Source organism: Ramularia collo-cygni, assembly GCF_900074925.1.
Source record: "Ramularia collo-cygni strain URUG2 genome assembly, contig: RCC_scaffold25, whole genome shotgun sequence".
Classification (NCBI taxonomy): Eukaryota; Fungi; Ascomycota; class Dothideomycetes; order Mycosphaerellales; family Mycosphaerellaceae; genus Ramularia; species Ramularia collo-cygni.
The window spans coordinates 8062-25656 of record NW_019716279.1 but is presented as its reverse complement, the minus strand read 5'-3'; the positions used below and the strand labels follow the sequence as shown (position 1 = coordinate 25656).

The 17595-nt window shown below is 52.4% G+C and overlaps 10 protein-coding genes; 4 read left to right on the top strand and 6 right to left on the bottom strand.

The window, feature by feature from the left end:
- Positions 1-112: 112 nt before the first annotated feature.
- Positions 113-944, bottom strand: RCC_10821 (uncharacterized protein; the record flags this gene model as incomplete). XM_023776047.1 has 2 exons in its annotated part: positions 113-625; positions 681-944. 2 exons carry the CDS (start codon positions 942-944, stop codon positions 113-115), a joined length of 777 nt encoding a protein of 258 aa, XP_023631815.1.
- Positions 945-1535: 591 nt separating this feature from the next.
- On the top strand, positions 1536-3260 carry RCC_10820 (uncharacterized protein; the record flags this gene model as incomplete). The annotated part of the gene is made up of 1 exon (XM_023776046.1): positions 1536-3260. The coding sequence occupies one exon, from the start codon at positions 1536-1538 to the stop codon at positions 3258-3260; it is 1725 nt and encodes a 574-aa protein (XP_023631814.1).
- Positions 3261-3410: 150 nt separating this feature from the next.
- Positions 3411-4706, bottom strand: RCC_10819 (probable isovaleryl-CoA dehydrogenase, mitochondrial precursor; the record flags this gene model as incomplete). Its single annotated transcript, XM_023776045.1, has 1 exon — positions 3411-4706. One exon carries the CDS (start codon positions 4704-4706, stop codon positions 3411-3413), a length of 1296 nt encoding a protein of 431 aa, XP_023631813.1.
- A 296-nt stretch (positions 4707-5002) lies between these two features.
- RCC_10818 (probable propionyl-CoA carboxylase beta chain, mitochondrial precursor) lies at positions 5003-6763 on the top strand (the record flags this gene model as incomplete). XM_023776044.1 has 2 exons in its annotated part: positions 5003-5472; positions 5527-6763. 2 exons carry the CDS (start codon positions 5003-5005, stop codon positions 6761-6763), a joined length of 1707 nt encoding a protein of 568 aa, XP_023631812.1.
- A 312-nt stretch (positions 6764-7075) lies between these two features.
- Positions 7076-8458, bottom strand: RCC_10817 (related to peroxisomal ATP carrier; the record flags this gene model as incomplete). XM_023776043.1 has 2 exons in its annotated part: positions 7076-8368; positions 8429-8458. The coding sequence occupies 2 exons, from the start codon at positions 8456-8458 to the stop codon at positions 7076-7078; spliced, it is 1323 nt and encodes a 440-aa protein (XP_023631811.1).
- An 846-nt stretch (positions 8459-9304) lies between these two features.
- On the bottom strand, positions 9305-10922 carry RCC_10816 (probable AVT6-involved in amino acid efflux from the vacuole; the record flags this gene model as incomplete). XM_023776042.1 has 3 exons in its annotated part: positions 9305-10072; positions 10125-10353; positions 10405-10922. 3 exons carry the CDS (start codon positions 10920-10922, stop codon positions 9305-9307), a joined length of 1515 nt encoding a protein of 504 aa, XP_023631810.1.
- Positions 10923-11238: 316 nt separating this feature from the next.
- RCC_10815 (related to RO-10 protein, required for nuclear distribution) lies at positions 11239-11880 on the top strand (the record flags this gene model as incomplete). Its single annotated transcript, XM_023776041.1, has 1 exon — positions 11239-11880. The coding sequence occupies one exon, from the start codon at positions 11239-11241 to the stop codon at positions 11878-11880; it is 642 nt and encodes a 213-aa protein (XP_023631809.1).
- A 1030-nt stretch (positions 11881-12910) lies between these two features.
- RCC_10814 (related to conserved mitochondrial protein) lies at positions 12911-13945 on the top strand (the record flags this gene model as incomplete). XM_023776040.1 has 4 exons in its annotated part: positions 12911-13069; positions 13121-13273; positions 13326-13414; positions 13468-13945. 4 exons carry the CDS (start codon positions 12911-12913, stop codon positions 13943-13945), a joined length of 879 nt encoding a protein of 292 aa, XP_023631808.1.
- Positions 13946-14075: 130 nt separating this feature from the next.
- On the bottom strand, positions 14076-15803 carry RCC_10813 (related to 3-oxoacid CoA-transferase; the record flags this gene model as incomplete). XM_023776039.1 has 3 exons in its annotated part: positions 14076-14210; positions 14259-14431; positions 14486-15803. 3 exons carry the CDS (start codon positions 15801-15803, stop codon positions 14076-14078), a joined length of 1626 nt encoding a protein of 541 aa, XP_023631807.1.
- Positions 15804-16135: 332 nt separating this feature from the next.
- On the bottom strand, positions 16136-16789 carry RCC_10812 (uncharacterized protein; the record flags this gene model as incomplete). Its single annotated transcript, XM_023776038.1, has 1 exon — positions 16136-16789. The coding sequence occupies one exon, from the start codon at positions 16787-16789 to the stop codon at positions 16136-16138; it is 654 nt and encodes a 217-aa protein (XP_023631806.1).
- Between the last annotated feature and the right edge of the window lie 806 nt (positions 16790-17595).

Below are 17595 nucleotides of genomic sequence, written 5' to 3'. Positions count from 1 at the left end.
TGAAACTCCGGCAACTGCCGAGACGAAGCTTGGAGATGTGTAGATTAGAATGGGAATACCATGATGCATACCGCTAATTAGCCCCACGGAACGTGTCTGACAACCCCCCTAGCTAGCCACGTCTCTGCGCACCCTCTCCGCCTCCTGCGGTATCCACTCCCGTAGCCCTACCCGCTTCACCTTCCATTCTGCGCCTCAGATGATCGAATCGCTCCTTCTGTTCGCTCCCACCCACCAACCACGTGGGAGCACGCCACCTTGACGCCCCTGGCAAGATCTCTCTTCTGTATGCAAAGCCAACGATCCATCCGATCCCTGCCGCTAGAGCCGAGCCTGGCAATTGAGACAACGCGAGCTGCAGTGGAAGAAGGTAGAAGGTCGCCTTGGATGTGAGCATCATGCCGTACTCTCGATCCGCAGATGATCCCACGGGAATGGCTCCCGATATGCGATATTTGTAGATGTAGGGGATTGCAGCGTGATACTGCGCGAGCAACGCGAATGCCAGCGGTGTCGGCCCGGATGGCAGGTAATTGATGCGGCCAAAGCTGAGAGGCCGGATGACTACCGCCAGAAGAATGGGTGGGAGTAATGCGTTGTAAAGGAAAGTGGACAAGATGAAGGACTACCTACCTGTCAGCCCATTATTCCTCGCAGCTCTTGGGACGCGGGATGCGTACGGCGAACTTCCTGCTACCCCAGAGTCGCTCGATGATGCGCAAATGGTAGAAGGTCATGGCTGCAAAGAGCACTTCGGCACTGTTGGTGTAGGCAAACTGCCAGGTCAACAGTCGCCAGAACTGGCCATAATCGAGCAGATGTGGCCGGATCTCGATCCAGCAAAAGACCTTTGTGTCTGTCAAGCTGGCGAGGAAGGCGGCACCCACCACGCCAAAGACGAGCAGGCGCGAGATGGGTGCACCTGAAAATCCGGATGAAAGCATTGGATTGGATGGTGCTGGGGGAGAAGGTAACAAAATGATATCAATGTCAATGTCAATGTCAACGTCAACAGCCGGGAGGTCCGCTTCTAGTTCTAGAACTATCAAAGAACACTTGGCTCGTGCTTTCGTCGCCCAACTTCCGGCCCGCACCACTTCACCACCACACTTCTCCATTACTTCGTCCATGCAAACTCCATCACGTTCGAAACAACAGTGTGATGCATGGGGAACTGTCTGCGGCGCAATCAGATGTGAGGTGTACATMAAATATCGTCTTTAGAGGACAGGATTGAGGAACATCAACGCGTTTCTACAACATTTCAACCGCGCGCTGCCATGCCTCCAGCCCTGGAAATTATAGATTCGGACGAGGATCTGGAGATATCGGATGAGGAAAATGTCTTCACGAAACCACCTTCTCAATATTCTCAACGGGCCTTGATTCCTATCATTCAACGCACGAATGGGAAACCCGCACCAGCAAGACAATATCCCGACGGACCTCTACCACTGCGTCCTTCTGACCATGCGCCTCGACGAGCACATATCACTGGACGTGTTGCTGAAGATGATGGTGTATACTACACTTTGATGGTTGGCCAATCGCAGATTACTGACGTCAGCGTCACCGAAATACTGCAATTCGTTAGTCCCTATGACTTGGAGGAGTTTGAGAATGGCCAGTTTCTTGAGGAAGAGGAAAACCGCAAGATCGCACAGGCCGCCGAAGAGGCTGCTGAAGAGGCGCGGCGTCTGCGTAAGCTTGAGAAGATTAGGAAGAAAGGTATCGTCTATTTCGAGGAGCGCAATGAAGATCTGGAATCGAACGAGGAAGGCGAAGTTGTGCTTGGACGTCACGGACGTGCTCGACCGACATATTCTCATCTTTACAAGGTGCCAGGTGGCGGCGAAGATGGTGGCAAGCGAAGGAGGCGAAGACGGGATCCAAGTACCGGAGACCTGATGCCCTTGAGTGAYGAAGAAAATCTCCACACTATGGGCAGCTCTGATGAAGGTGTCGATTTAAACAGATCGTCCGGCCGATCGGGTGTCAGGCAAGCACCTGCATTGACGTCTGGACTCCAACCACCTAAGCGGCGGCGACGAAAGAGACACCCTATCACGAATGAGCTGATGCCTCTGAGTGGCGATGAAAATGCTGGCAGCTCCGATGGCGGGCCAATTCTACAATCGAGGACATCAAGCTCCGTTCCCATCCAAGCCGCAGGACCAAGCTATGCGCAGACTGCGGAGCCTTCAATGAGATCAAACTCCATATTCGAGGATTCGGGAAAACCAACTTCCGCACCGATGCAACAGGCTACTATCGTTCCCAGCCCAGCACGAAGAATGCTGCCAAACGTCACAGTCGAGCTGCCAAAGCGACGCCGACGCAGGAGGGACCCAATAACGGGCGAGCTGTTACCACTTGAYCCTGATCCGCAGGACGTTGCAGTGTCGGAGAATTTATCCTCGAGCAGATTCTCGAATACTGAAGAGCGGCAGAAGCGCCCTAGGAGGAGAAGACATCCAATCACCGGCGAGTTGATGCCTCTTGGCTGGGTCTACAACCCAAACGCCGGTGCTGAATCCTTCGAGTCAACTGCCAATGGTTCGTCGATGCAAAGCTTGAGCATCACCCGCGACAGCAAACGAGTGAAGCTCGCTTCTGAGCCGTCATCTTCTTCCCTTGAGGACCCACGACCGGCAGTAGCACCAACGTCAGCGGCATCGCCAAACGTCCGACAGCCAAATGTCATTGAACTTTCCGAATCGGACCAAGAAGAGCAGGATGACTCCTCCAGCATGCAGCTATCGATTGATTCAGCTCCAGCATCAAAACCCACCACCCAGGTCCGCTCTCCCAAACACGGCATGATGCAGAGAGCACGATCCTACTCCTCATCAAACGAACCCATTACTTTGCAATCCTTTTTATCCACCACAGCCACAGGCAAAGCAGGCAGAGATGACGACGAGACTTCCGAAGACACAACCTCGGGGGAAGAGACTGCTCTGAAGAAGACGCCATCTCAAAAGACGAGCATCATGAATCCCACGGCTTCTCAGGAAATTGCCGACGACGAGGACGATGACCAAGACATTGATGATGAACTTGATGAGGGCGAGTACTTTGTTGAAGCCATTCAAGCCCATCACATGTCTGACCCTCGCACACATCCTGGAAAGGAAAGGGTGATGCTATACCACACCAAATGGGAGGGTTGGGATGAAATGACTTGGGAACCTGCTGCCAGTTTCCCAGATCAGAGTGTTGTTGAGGAATATCGAAGGCGTGCAGGGTTGAAGCCATGAAGGTGCAGCAAACGAGTGTGAATGATGCAGTACGCAAGTGTCACATGGCCGTTGATTTCCGATGGTACATCTGAGCAGTTTGGCTGCTGCGAGAAGGACGCATTGTTTGTAAAGTTACATACTGGTCCTTCCACTTCAGCTTGAGCGACATCACCTCGCTGCATACTCCTTGTTGAAAGTCCTTCCTATCAACATCCGTCGTACTTCTGACGTGCCTGCACCAATCTCATACAGCTTCGCATCTCTCATGATCCTCCCCGCCACCATTTCATTCATGTAACCCATTCCACCCAGACATTGGATAGCATCCAAACCACATTCCGTCGCTCGCTCCGCAGCATATAGAATCGCACCGGCGCAATCCTGCGTCTTGATCTCTGGGTTCTCGAAGCTCTCATCAATGGCTCGAGCCACAGAATATGTAAAAGCCGAGCTGGCCCGGTATTTGGTATACATATCCGCGAGCTTGCCTTGGATGAGTTGATTGTGTGCCAGTGGAATGCCGAATTGCTTCCGCTCGTGCACGTAGGGTAATGTGACATCCAGCGCAGCTTTCATCAATCCCAGAGGTCCAGCCGAGAGCACCAGTCTTTCAAGATCGAGACCTTCCATCAATACCTTGACTCCTCGGTTCAAGGGACCCAGCATCGCGGACTCTGGAACGAAGACATTGTCGAAAAGGAGTTCCCCCGTGTTGGAACCTCGCATGCCCAACTTGTCGAGTTTGCGAGCTACACTGAAACCTGGTGTGGTGGTATCGACCAAGAACGCAGTGATACCTTTGCTCGCGGCTTCCGGCTCGGTCTTTGCGTACACAATAACGACATGTGCGTCGGGTCCGTTTGTGATCCACATTTTTGTGCCGTTTAATTGATATCCACCATCCACCTTTTTCGCGGTCATCTTCATGCTGACAACATCACTTCCAGCCGTGTGTTCGGACATAGCCAGAGCGCCAATATTCTCTCCAGAGATCAAACCCGTAAGCCATTGCTTCTTCTGCTCGGAATTTCCATGCAGTTGGAATTGATTGACACAGAGTTGGGAGTGCGCGGCATATGAAAGACCAATGCTTCCCGAAGCTCTGCTCAACTCTTCCAACACGATGCAGTGTGCCTGGTAGCCCATTGCCAATCCGCCATAGTCTTCATCTGCTGTTATGCCTAGAAATCCAGCTTCGCCTAGTTTCTGCCATAGTTCGTTGGGAAATTCGTTTTTGTGATCTGTGGCTTGCGCGAGATCATGGGGGATTTCTCGTCTTACGAACTCGATTGTGCGTTCTCGTAGTTCTTCTAGCTCGCTCTGCTGTGGCGGTTGGAAGCCTTTTGGGTGTTTGGTKGATGCATGTCGTTGCCACTGTGCTGTTACCAGTGGTTTTGCTGTTCTCTGTGCGGTTTTGCGTGATGCTTGTAGCAGGGCTGTCCGGCAGGGTGTAAGGGCATTCATTTTGGCTGTGAGATGGAGAAAAACGAAAATCACAAGTAGAGGCGATCAGGAACAAGAGACAAGTCCAGGATCGCGTGGAGAGGACAGAATGTGGGGAAAGGAAAGCCGAATGTAAGCGTGTTTCGGCTCAAGTTTTCCGGGTCAAGGGAGTGAGGTGAGGTGGGCATCTCCAGCACCGAGAGCAGCAGGTGATTGTCTGAACTTTTCGTGGACAATGGCACGTCAAGTAATGCTTGATGTATAGAGATTGTACATGAGAACAAGAGATGCATAATYGATCGAAGAACTCACAAGATATGGCCTCACTCATCCCCCGCCGCGTCCTCACGCGAGCTCTCCATCACGTCTCCCGCAGAGAGCTCGCTGCTCCATATAGACAGCAACAATTTCGAACGGCGGCAACATATACAAGTCCACACCAGGCGGCTCAACTGTCAATCTTGCAGACGACTGTCGATACAAGCAGCAATGGCTTCAGGGAAAATGCTGCAGCAATGGGAGAATATACTGGCCGACTTACGGCTCTTCACGAAAAGGCATCGCTGGGAGGCCCCGAAAAGTCAAGGCAAAAGCATGTCCAGCGAGGAAAGCTGCTTGTGAGAGATCGAATAACAGCTCTGGTCGATCCGGGTACCAGCTTCCTGGAATTGAGTGCTTTGGCTGGACACGACATGTATCCTGGCGAGGATGTGGTGGCTGGTGGCATTGTCACAGGCATTGGCACGGTAGAGGGAGTCCAATGCATGATCGTTGCCAACGACAGCACGTATGTTACGTCGACTTTCTATAGCACATCTCAGGGTACTGACCGTTGAATTAGCGTCAAGGGCGGCTCATACTACCCTGTAACCATCAAGAAACATCTTCGAGCACAAGAGATTGCTCAGCAGAATCGCCTTCCCTGCATCTACCTGGTGGACTCTGGCGGTGCAAACTTACCCAACCAAGCAGATGTCTTCCCAGATAGAGATCACTTCGGCCGCATCTTCTTCAACCAGGCCAACATGAGCAGTCAGGGAATCCCCCAGATCAGCGTTGTCATGGGCTCATGTACTGCTGGCGGTGCTTACGTTCCCAGCATGAGTGACGAGAGCATTATTGTTCAGGAGCAAGGCACCATCTTTTTGGCCGGACCGCCTCTTGTAAAGGCCGCGACAGGAGAGGAAGTCAGCGCCGAAGACTTGGGCGGTGGCAAGCTGCACACCGAAGTCTCTGGCGTGACAGATTACCTGGCAGTCGATGATACTCACGCACTGATTCTCGCTAGACGGAGCATCTCCAATCTCAATTTCCCCAAATCTCCAAACCCATCTCGAAAGCAGGAATGGAAGGAGCCACTCCACGACCCAGAAGAGCTCGGAGGCATCGTGGGCACCAATCTCAAACAGAGCATCAACATGCACGAGGTCATTGCCCGCATAGTAGATGGCAGCGAGTTTTCCGAATTCAAGCCCAGCTACGGCGCATCCCTCCTCACCGGCTTCGCAACGATAGAAGGCCACCCTGTCGGCATCATCGCCAATAATGGAATTCTCTTCAGCGAGAGTAGTTTGAAGGGAGCTCACTTCATCCAACTCTGCTGTCAACGTAACATCCCACTCGTCTTCTTGCAGAATATCTCAGGCTTCATGGTGGGACAAGACGCGGAGAAAGGCGGCATCGCGAAGAACGGCGCCAAGCTCGTGACTGCTGTCGCATGCGCTAGCGTCCCAAAGTTCACTGTCCTCGTGGGATCTTCCGCTGGAGCTGGAAACTATGGCATGTGCGGTAGAGCATACAGTCCCAGATTCTTGTGGAGCTGGCCGTCGGCGAAGACGAGCGTCATGGGTGCTGAGCAGCTCAGCAATGTGATGGCAGCTGTTGGAAAGAAGGTGGATCCGGAGCTCAAGGCACGCATTGAGAGGGAGAGTGAAGTTACGTTCGGCACTGCGAGATTGTGGGATGATGGTGTCATTCCGCCATCTCATACGAGGCGAGTGTTGGGTATGGGGTTGCAGGCGGCGATGACGGGGAGTGTTGAGACAAAGGAGACGAAGTTTGGCGTCTTTAGGATGTGAAACCAGACATGTCCATGTATGATGTTATCCGAGCTATGTTACCTTTCGTGGAGTGCAGAGTGAAAGATCAGATCCATTTCTGAGAGAGCGCGTGCAGGCGTAATGCAGTCGCCTCTCCTACAGGTAGATGATATTGACACAAGGTGTTGAGGCAAGACTTGCACCCTGAGAGGTTGGCGCTCATGAGGAACCAACTCGGTGCTTTGCACCTATACAGCCTCGTGACTAAGGATATTATGACACAGACTTCAGACTCGCTTGCTTTACATTTTCAGAAGCTAATTAAACAAAGATCAGCATGATACTACTTACTTAGTTCTCCTCCCCAGTCGCCTTGCTCCCCAAATGCTTCGCCTCTTCCACCAACGAAGTTCCAATGTTCTCTGCACGCTGCTGCACATCCTTTGCACCCTCCTTTGCACTCTCCACCACTCCCTTCGCAACTACACCAGCATTGCGTTGGACCTTCTCCAACTCTCCCTCCCAGCGCTTGGTGAGCTTGAGCAGCACGTAATACAATTGAATAATGCCGCCCATGACATTGTCCTTCAAGCTCATGGTCAAACCGTGCTGCAAGAACCCCTTCACAACTTCTCCCTCGATGCCAGAGTAGAGGCCCTTGACACCTTCGGTGCGGTAGATCTTGCGCAGAGAGTAGTACAGCGCAACCTGGCCCTCGAAGATYCGGAGTACTCTACGCAAAGTCTCTTTCACTTTGGTCTTGTTGTCGGGATAGGGAGTGTATTTGTGTGATTCGCCGATCCATTCGTAGCCCTGCGAAGCTTGCGCTCGAGCTTTGGCCAACATGACCGGATATGTCAAGGCTGTGGCTACCACTTTGGACAGTGCTGCCACCAGGAAAGTGACCTGAGCGCTTCGGGTTTCCCGCTGCTTCTTCGGCACCAGGCTTCGCAGGACATTATCTACTGCGAATGTGATTGCTGGGTTGAGCGTGAGGATTAGCTGGGCACTGTAGCCAGCCCAGAAGCCTGAAAGACCTTTCTCGGAGTGTATCTGCTTGGCGATGTCCCGCACACTCGCCTTGCTGCGATCTCCTGATGAACTTGACGACGCTGGGTCCCGAGCGGCGATCAATGCTGCCGTCTGCTGCCGCGTGACAATGTTCTGGATGGGCGACGTGATGGCCTTGGAGAAGGCTCCTGCAAGTACCCCAACGCTCAACTCCTTCAACACTGGCAGACTCTTCGACTCTTGCCTCTTGAGGAAGCCCTGGCGGAGGGCTGCATACGCCAGGAAGAACAGAAACGAGTCGCTCAGTCCCTTAACAACGTCTGGCCCGACTCCAGTGTAGAATGCTGCCAATCCGCCCTCGTTCTTGTAGATCTTCCTCGCAGCGTCCAGTGGCGAGCCATATTCTGCATCGGCATCACTCGCAGCAGAAGGTGCCTCCCTCTCGCCCTTCAAATGGTTTTGAACTTGCATTCGCGTGACGATGGTATCGATCGGGTAGACCGCCGACTTCGCTAGAGCAGATGCCACGCCTCCGGCCAATGCATGGCCAAGTGCAGGCAGAAGTGGTCCACCATCGTAGCTCGCACCTTTTCCTTCCTCCTGCTGGACGATGTGGTAGAGGGTGAATGCATCCTCGGAGGAAAACTCAGCATTGAACAAAGGGACAATAGTAAAAGAGGCAAAAAAGCTCACAAGCTGGTTGTTATATTCTGAAAAACTCATCTCGCCGATTGAACTGGGCGAGCGTTGTACCAGAATATGATGATGGTAATCACGGCGACCTCGGCGACAGCGAGCTGAAGGTTCTTGAATGCGAGGTGGGCGAGTGCTGGCTGGTTGCTACCTGGTCGAGCGAAGCACAAGGTCAGCCTGTCCGGCGCTTTCCCGTTGAGACATTAATCCTTGTCGGTTCCCCAAGCTCCTCGTCTTCTCCTCACGACAGCTCCTCCAGAAGCACATACCTCATCCGTTGCGCCCGGTAGATAACGTCGCGTTCTTCGGATTGCCCTTGCTGAAGGGACCAGGTCAGCCCTGGAAGAKCGCTCCGCGAAGAGGGGGATTGCGGTACGTACTGCGGAGAAGAAAGGCTTTGACAGGGTGCAAATAGCATGAACATGGTCGTTCGAACGGAGACGTGCTACCCCGGTTTCTATAATGCGGTGATCGACGTTCATGCTGTCATCTGTGCGTGCTCTAGCGCGTCTCTGATCGCGACTCGGCTCCTCGGTCGGTACTCATTAAGTTATCGCCAAAATCGCTTAGATCCTTGACATGTGAATGGCCTGTCTAGCGCTGGGGTTGGCGTAGTGCGATCTCTCGATGGCGACGTACTGCGAAGCCGCGTCCTAGACGTAGCGTTAGACGATGAGGCTAGGTATCGAAAGGCCTGCGAAAAGGTGTGCGACTGCAAGTCTTTGAGCCTGGCTTACGCCAAGTCACTGCGCGTATTCCTGACGACGGCATCCAGATTGCATGTCAGACCCAACAGCTGAGACCGAGACCCTGCTCAGATGCATCTGGCGACGAAGCCCGTCGTTTTATACAAGTCGTTCTGTGCTCTAAACTATTCTAGTGACCGCTACTCGTCAAAAAGGTATTCGTGACCAAGCAAACAAACATGACTACGAAGCCGTAGATCGCAATCGCCAAGCTGAGCTTCCGCAGCAGATCATTCTTCCACTGCTTCCCGCTTGCCCGCCCACCAGAATCATCCCCATCATACTCTTCATCATCCTCGTCTTTGAGGAGTCGCTGATGGTGCGGCGAATCCGGAGCGCTGATCTTGTAGTAGAACAAGCCAGGAAGAATGAACGAGATTGCAGTGCTGCCAGTCGATCCAACATATGCAAGGACTTTATCCAGACTGCTGACCGTCATGGCGACGATGTACGACAGTATTATGATGAACGTCGTCAAGATTGCGAAGCGCACCTCGCTCATCTCCTCTGCCTTTGACCGTTGAACAGGCACTTTACCCACTCCGAGCAAGGAGCTACGGCTAGGTGATCCGCGTGAAGAGGTGACCGGTGTCAGTTCTGAATTCCTGGATATGGTCGGTCGCCATTTGGTCACAGCGTCGAGAGACGCCCGGCAGGGATGCACTTGTAGTGGATAGCTGAACATGACCAGCACTASTATTGCTGCGCGACCGATGGTTGATGCTACGCTCGGCACGTACTGCGCAATGATATTGCCTACGACGTGGTCGCCAAATGAGAGGTAGCCGGTGATGGCAACCAGGATATAAATGAACGCCGCGGACCCGATCGAGGAATACACCACGGCAGTCGTGCGGGCTGGTGATGGCTCCTTTATCTCGTTCAAGATGGAGAACATCTGATCGTTGTCAGCGGATCAGTCGCAATGGGAGGGTATTACAATATCATACATTCTGATGGCACGTGTACGCGAACACGATAACGGGAAAGCTCGAGAGTGTAGGCACAGCGCCTTGCCAGCGTACCCAGTGAACCGGTCCCCGATCGGCAATGGTATCTCCATCAACGTAATGATAGACCACAAGGACCACGAGGTATGCAATAGACACCAATGCGACCACAGAGGTGTACTTTAGGCTGTCCAGCCTGCGCAGAAAAGAAAGGGGTATCACAATAAGCCTGGACAGGAGTTAGTAGGTATCACATATTATTGATGAATGGAATACCCACATAAAGGCCGTTATCCAGAATCGCCGATCCACAAGATATAAAGATTCGGTCTGGTCAATGGTCGATACAAATCCACGCACAACGCCGGGCATCAAGTCTCCAATAATGATAAGATACGAGACGCCAACTCCGAAGCATTTAATCATGATAGCTCCATCGAAAAACACGGCCGCGTTTGGGTAGGTGATTTGGCTGAGCGCAAAGAAGGATGCGCCTCCACGGTCCAGATATCGTGCGCATCTCGTCTGTAGATATAGCCCAAAGCCACTTGTAAATCCTGCCCACAAGATGACAATCGTCCCAAGTGTCACGCCCATATTTGACATGGCGTGTGGCATGGCGAGCACGCCCGCACCAACTATTGTGTTGACCAGGTTGACCACTGAAGATATCCAAGATGCGTTGCCTGCGATGCCATTCTGCTTGCTATGCCGGCCGCGGCGAGAAGTGTGCGACGCTATCGAAGACGGGCGCGAGTCGCCATGCTCGCTGGATATCGAAGCATACTGCTGCGCCATATCGGGATCGTGTGCGGAAAGCGAGGGACAAATCTGGTCAAAATATTGCTGGAGTCGGTTCTGGAGGTCAAATCATTGCGCAAGGTCGGGACGATCGTGAGTTCTGGTGTCCCAAAAGATATTGCAGCGGCTCTTGAGTATTAGGGTGTCCTGTGCAAGCAAATGCCAGTGTACCAAGGTGGATGGGTTGTTGAGAGGGTTGTTGGCGGCAGGAGGCGGGCCTTGAAGTTCCTGGCGGCGATCCAAACTTGGCCGTTGGCCGACCTGAAACCGATGACCTTGCTCGCATCCACCACACACGACATGTGATGCCGACATGGCCAACTCCCATGACACCGCCACGCAGACGCTGTTGATGTTGGAGGAGCGCTTGCAGCATGTCGACTATCTCGTCAATGGAGATGGAGAAGCGGCGGCAGCTCAGCGGAGAGCAATTCGATCCACATCGACCTCGACCGGATCTGCGACAGCCCGTTTGCGCAACCTGGAGAAAGCACTGAAGGCGTTGGCAGCCAAGTCGTACGCCGTCTCGGACTTATTGCAGCTGCACAAACAACACCCAGATCTGTTTCACCCCACCGATCCGCAGACAGTGCCCAGCACCCTACCGCCAGCAGCACTGGCTCAGTTGGTTCTGGCCCACGAGCAGCTCTACAAATCTAGTGCTACCCAGCTCACTATGTTGAACGACAACAGTGCCATTCCGGACCCGACCGTCATGGCCAAATTGGTAGCTTTGCAGCCTCGCATTGACAAAGTGGAGGCGAAGCAGAGGCAGCAATTGCAGGAGTTTCACGACCTACGCGTGAGGAGTATGAGAGTGGTCGAAGGGTGGTGCGAGAAGGGCGTGCTGGAGATGGGTGGGAATTGGGCGGACTGGGAGGAAAATCTGAGGGAATGTGAGATTCTGGTGCGCAGGAACGAGGCTGCTAAGCGGCGGGAGGATGACTTCAAATGAAGAGATCGGGCTTTCTGTGGGAAAATACACTTTTCACACTTYAGCTGGACGACAGCCACACCCGGAACACACGAGGGCAGCGGGCCGTGGAGGCCTCGTTCACACAGAAAGCACCTCGCTCGTACGCGCCAGCCGGATTTCCACCGCTCACCATGCTGCAAAGCATCATGTCATACCGAATTGTACCGGAATAGCCAAGGACACAAACCAGTGCTGCTCAGTACAAGTCCATACACAACGCGTGAAAACCGGCAAATGAGACATGTCGATAAGCAGAACCACTCGGTAGCTTGGGCATGCTAGACATGCATCAATGGTCATCAGAATCTCTCGGTCAACAGATCGTATCAACCCTGCTATGTTCCTATACCAGCAGAAACAGCTTTGTGGATGTCGATTCCAGCCTCGGTTCAGTCAACAGTGACTGTTGCGCCTCGAGGGTCAACATATCTTCTGACGATCTTCGATGACCAGGCTCCACGGGGTGAGCATGTTAGGAGACTCGGTGCAATTATGACCTTTTGAAGAAGGCTCATCTCCGATCACTTTGGGCATTGCAGGTCCATGTCCTATTAGACTTCGAAATAGTGTTGGGGCATTCCCCAGCACGAGAAGGGGGTAAATGCAGTCGAAGATGACTGGAATTGATTAAGAAAGTACATTGCTCTGCTGTTGCCAAGTTAATACCCCCCGTATATCGTGAAAGAAGGCTCTTCCCAGCGTGACAAAGTGCGACCAATGACACTAACACACCCACAATTTGTCCAAGACTTCGTAAGAAAACGACCAAGGCTTCCTCCTCGCGCCATGGCTTGGACTTGGACTTGGACACTGGGCGTTGGCTAGCTCCAATATATTGATTGGAGATTCATTGGTATCGGGTCGTGCGGGTCAAGCGTCTCCGCCATCGGCTCAAACGACCTGTGGAGTCTGCGAATAAAAGATTAACCGGACCGCGACGTTCCTCTTGACCATCCATGACCATCCATACACCCTCAATCAATCCCAGAAATTTGTATATCGAAGCAACATGTCGAAACTTTCCGAGCCTCTGAAGCAATTTATAAATGCCGCTCATGCAAGACCGAATACCATTCCCGCACCGAAGAATGTAGCGTCTGTTTACGAGAAGATTGCTTCCGAGGCTGGGAGAAACAAAGTTGGGCTTCCCGCGTGGCTTTGTGCTTCGGTGTGTGTTCGTGAATTGAAGCGTTTGATATAAGGCTGACGAACTGTATAGACTGCGGCGACAATGACCTTGAACTCTCCGGAATCGATGCTTGAATTGTACAAACTGGCCAACTCTCCAGCCAACAAGAAGATTGAGAACCAGGGCGTATATACCGCCGAACTGATGCGAGAGGTTGGCTTGAAGTGTATTGGGTTCAATGGGGTCAGATTTACAGCCCATCACTTGAGATAGCATGCTGACCTTCTCCTTCTAGGTTCCTCGAACAATCAATGTATTAGGCGCCTTCTTCGGAGGACTACCCGCAGACGTACAGACAGCTCTGAAAGAGCGCAAGCCCCGCAGGTAACGAACAATTCTCCAAACGATCAGAACTTGTTCAATACTAAGCTTTGCAGAGGACTTTCCAAATCGAACATCGAAGCTACAGTCGCACGGGGCGAAGCACTCTGGGACAGCATCTACAACCCATTCAGTGAGAAGCTTGCCGCTAAACTCGGACAATCGCATCCAGATCTTCCAGTCTTTATCATTCAAGGCGAATATGGATGTCTGTTCTCTGACCCAGCCACACCCAAAGACCCCAAAACACCCGACATTGGCCGCGTTCTCACTTCTGTCATTGCTGTGGCATGTCTACGAGCACAAAGTGGCGTTGGTCCTCAGGTTGTCAGTCATGTCTTCGGTCTGAGAAAGGCTTTTGAAGATGGTAGTGCCGAGAGTGAGCAGGAAGTTCCTGGAGGGAAGTGGCTTGCAAGTAATGAGGGTAGTCTGTGGCTGCTGGAGCAGGTCGACAGTATCGTTCATGCTCTTGGGGGTGCACGAGGGACTACCTTTGCACCTGGATTTGAGAAGGCCCCTAGGGCGAAGCTTTGAGATGATTGGTCGTGTATAGATATTAAATGTTGGTATACAGTCAATGCCATCACACATCCAATGCTACTATGTGGTTGTTTCGCTATTATCGGATCAGATCTATTCTGGTACTAGGTATACTAAAATCCGGTTACTCCATCCTGCCCAAAGGCTCCGCTACCGCGAACTTGGCGCCAGTCTTTTGCTTGATCTCGTCAACGCCAACACCTGGAGCAAGCTCTGTCAACGTAAGACCGCCCCTCTTGCGATCGACTTCAAAGACACACTATTGAATGTCAGCTTGTGTATCTTCACATGAAAAGGAGGAACTAACCAGATCCGTGATGATCGTGGTCACGACTTTGGCACCAGTGAGAGGCAAAGTGCAATGTTCCACAATTTTGGGTGTGCCGTATTTATCGACGTGATCGGTCAAGACCACAATCTTTGTTGCGTCCGGATTCCCGACCAAATCCATGGCACCTCCCATTCCCTTGAAGACCTTGCCTACGTCGAATTAGCACAGGTATTTCACGCACGACTGCTTATGACCGAACATACCAGGAATCATGTAGTTGGCCAAGTCACCATTGGCGCCGACCTGGAGAGCTCCAAGCATGCTAACATCAATGTGGCCACCTCTGATCATACCGAAAGACTCGCTGCTGTCAAAGACACTAGCTCCCTTCACAAGAGTGACGGTCTCCTTTCCAGCGTTGATGATATCGGCGTCGACCTCTTCCTCGGTTGGGTATGGGCCCATTCCGAGGATACCGTTCTCGGACTGAATCCAAACTTTGCTATCGGCTGGCAAGAATGATGGAGCAAGAGTAGGCATACCAACTCCAAGGTTGACGTAGTATCCTGGCTTCAGTTCCTTTGCGGCGCGTTTGGCAATACGGTTTCTGCGGGCAAGGGCTTCAGATTTGGATCCTTCGGCCTCAATATCAGTTTCCGTGCGGATTTTCTTGACTTCGAGAATCTTGTCTTCTGTTGCCTGRACGATGCGGTCAATGAAGATGCCAGGGAGATCAATCTCATCAGGTCCGAGCTCTCCAGTTTCGACAATATGCTCGGCCTCGACGATGGAGATCTTCGCGGCTTTTGCCATAAGAGGTGCAAATGATTTTGTGGTGTACCGGAACTTGACATTTCCATCTTTGTCGACTTTGTGAGCGCGTAGGATGGCGACGTCTCCCTTGATAGCAGTTTCCATATTGTAGACGCGACCATCGAAGATACGAGTCTCGCGAGCCTTTCCAGRCTCGATGACCTCGCCGTTCTTTAGTCTTGCTGGGATTTGTCCGGATTGAATAAATGTGTCGACTCCAGTGGGCGTGAAAAACGCGGGAATACCAGCACCACCACAACGCAGCTTTTCAGCGAGCGTTCCTTGTGGGGTAAGCTCAATAGCAATATCTCCATTCAGGTACTTCTTCTCGAGAGCCTTGTTGTTGCCGAGAAAGCTGCAAATCGCTCGGCTGACTTGACCAGACTGAATCAAAGGAGAGAGACCGCCACCGATGGCTGTTCCAGCATTGTTTGATACTGCGGTCAACGAGTGCAAGCTTTCAACTCCCCGCCTGTGCATGGCAGCGATGATGGTTTCTGCCGTCCCGCATAGTCCAAATCCTGCACTGAGAACGATGGATCCTGATTTGATGTCTGCAACTGCCTCATCTGCTGATGCGTAGAGCTTTGATCTGCCTCTGATCTTCTCGGGAGCGCCTCCTGAGGCCTCCCTTTGGTATGATGTGCTGGTTCTGAATGTCCTGGTCTGTTGCTTTGCCCGCCATGCTGCCTTGGTGCTGTCTATCACTTGGATCTTAACTCGCGGGCTTGCCGCCAGCCGAGATGTARAGGAACACACAAACTCCATGCTGTCGACCAAGATGCCCCTTCAAAGCTGCTCTTTCGCAAGAGKAATGCTTCTTAAGACATCGAAAGATCTCGCGACGACATCGGCTAGGAAGCCACATTATCCGCAAACTCACGGCTAGAGCGGGTAGTGATGTCGGCAAACCGCCGGATGATGTATCAACCGCGCCAATGTCCAAGTCTTGGCATTGCTGGGATGTTGTGGAGAGCTATGAGCACATGCCCTCAGGAGAATAACATTCAGCCATTAAACATATGGATCACCTTCTGCTGACCTCCGACAAGCTACCAGCTGGATTCGAGACAGCTTTCGTAGCAGACACGATGCAGTTCTCACTCGTTTAGCCCACACATCGCCATCAAGACCCCCGTAGTCTCATCCTCCCAATTGACATCCCCAATGTACCCCACCTTTCCCTCCCCACAACTTCCGAACGCTGCAGGGGTCTGGGTCAGGTCTTCGATCAGCTCGGGAGCGAAMACCATGGACTGAATCCGCGAGGAAGCCGAAGGCAAGTACAGAGCATCGTTCCCCGAAACGTTCGCCAAATTCAAAGCCTTCTGGCTGAAGCGTGGAGTCAGACCTGTGTGATTGAGCTGCTGCATGCTTCCGTTGAGGTAAACCTCCGTTCGATGGTAGTCTCCGGACTTCCAGGGCAGCGAGAACGCGGCGAAGAACGCGTTCATGTTGGGTGGGCTTGCGAAACTGGCGAAATGGCCTCCAAAGACGATAGTGCCGCCGTTACGGACAAACGCTACTGCCGCGGCCTTTTGACCGGAGTACTTGGGTTTGGTGATTGCGGCGTCGGTGGTGAAGACGACTGGTCGTGAGGCACCCAAGAAGAGTGCGTCTGCCTCTGCTGGATCCGTAATTTCTCGTACATTTGCTTTGGATTTGAGTACGTTGAGAACGGGCTCAAACTGCTCGTCGAAGAAGGAGATCTTTGCTAAAGAGAGCAAGACGAGGTCAGGCGTTGGTGCCGACATCTTGAGTGATGGAAAGGTTGTGGTATGTGCTTGCAGATGGGTGTGTTGACGTTGTAAGCTTGACATGGAGAAGTTCCTTCATGTTTACTTGTTGTTTGTTGCTTGTGTCAGGCCTGCGGTTTCAGACAAAGAAGGAATGAGACTCTAGGAAGCACCTTCCTTCCGGTTTCTGCACCATCCACAGAACAAGACGGGACGATTCCAGGACTTCGAAACGGTCAGAACGGGAGTTGATGCAATGCATTACTTCAAGAGCACCTGAGATCATCATCGGGGGTTGTAACCAGCAACCAGTTTTTCACGCCACAGTCTCTTACGTGCAATCAAGTCAAGCAAAGATGTTGGGGGCACCACAAGCGCCTGATACACGTAAATGGAGGTGGGACCAGTCAAGTCCGTCAGAACGCTTGTGTTTGTGGCATGTGCGTTGCTCGATTGATTCCTCTTCTTGCTTCCTCGCCCGTACAGCGGCCTCGACAAACTCGTGACGACATGAGTTACGCCCCAGCGTTGACAGACATGACCGTGGCCTTCGCGCTCAAATAGCACGGCACCTCTCTTGCTCGGGGGTCCCAGGTCAAGGCAAGGAATCAAGAGCGGCTCGTTGTGGAGAAGATGAAACTTATGATTAGTCAGCGTTACCATTCCACCTCACCTGCTTCATGCCTCGTTGTTACACCATCTTGCACGCCTTAATAGGAAGGCACTACGGACCCCACTTACCTTACTTTAGCTTTAGTTCGATAGTAACTCAATCTATAACATAATCGACGATACTATTAAATTAGTAGCTCCGAATAGAACTA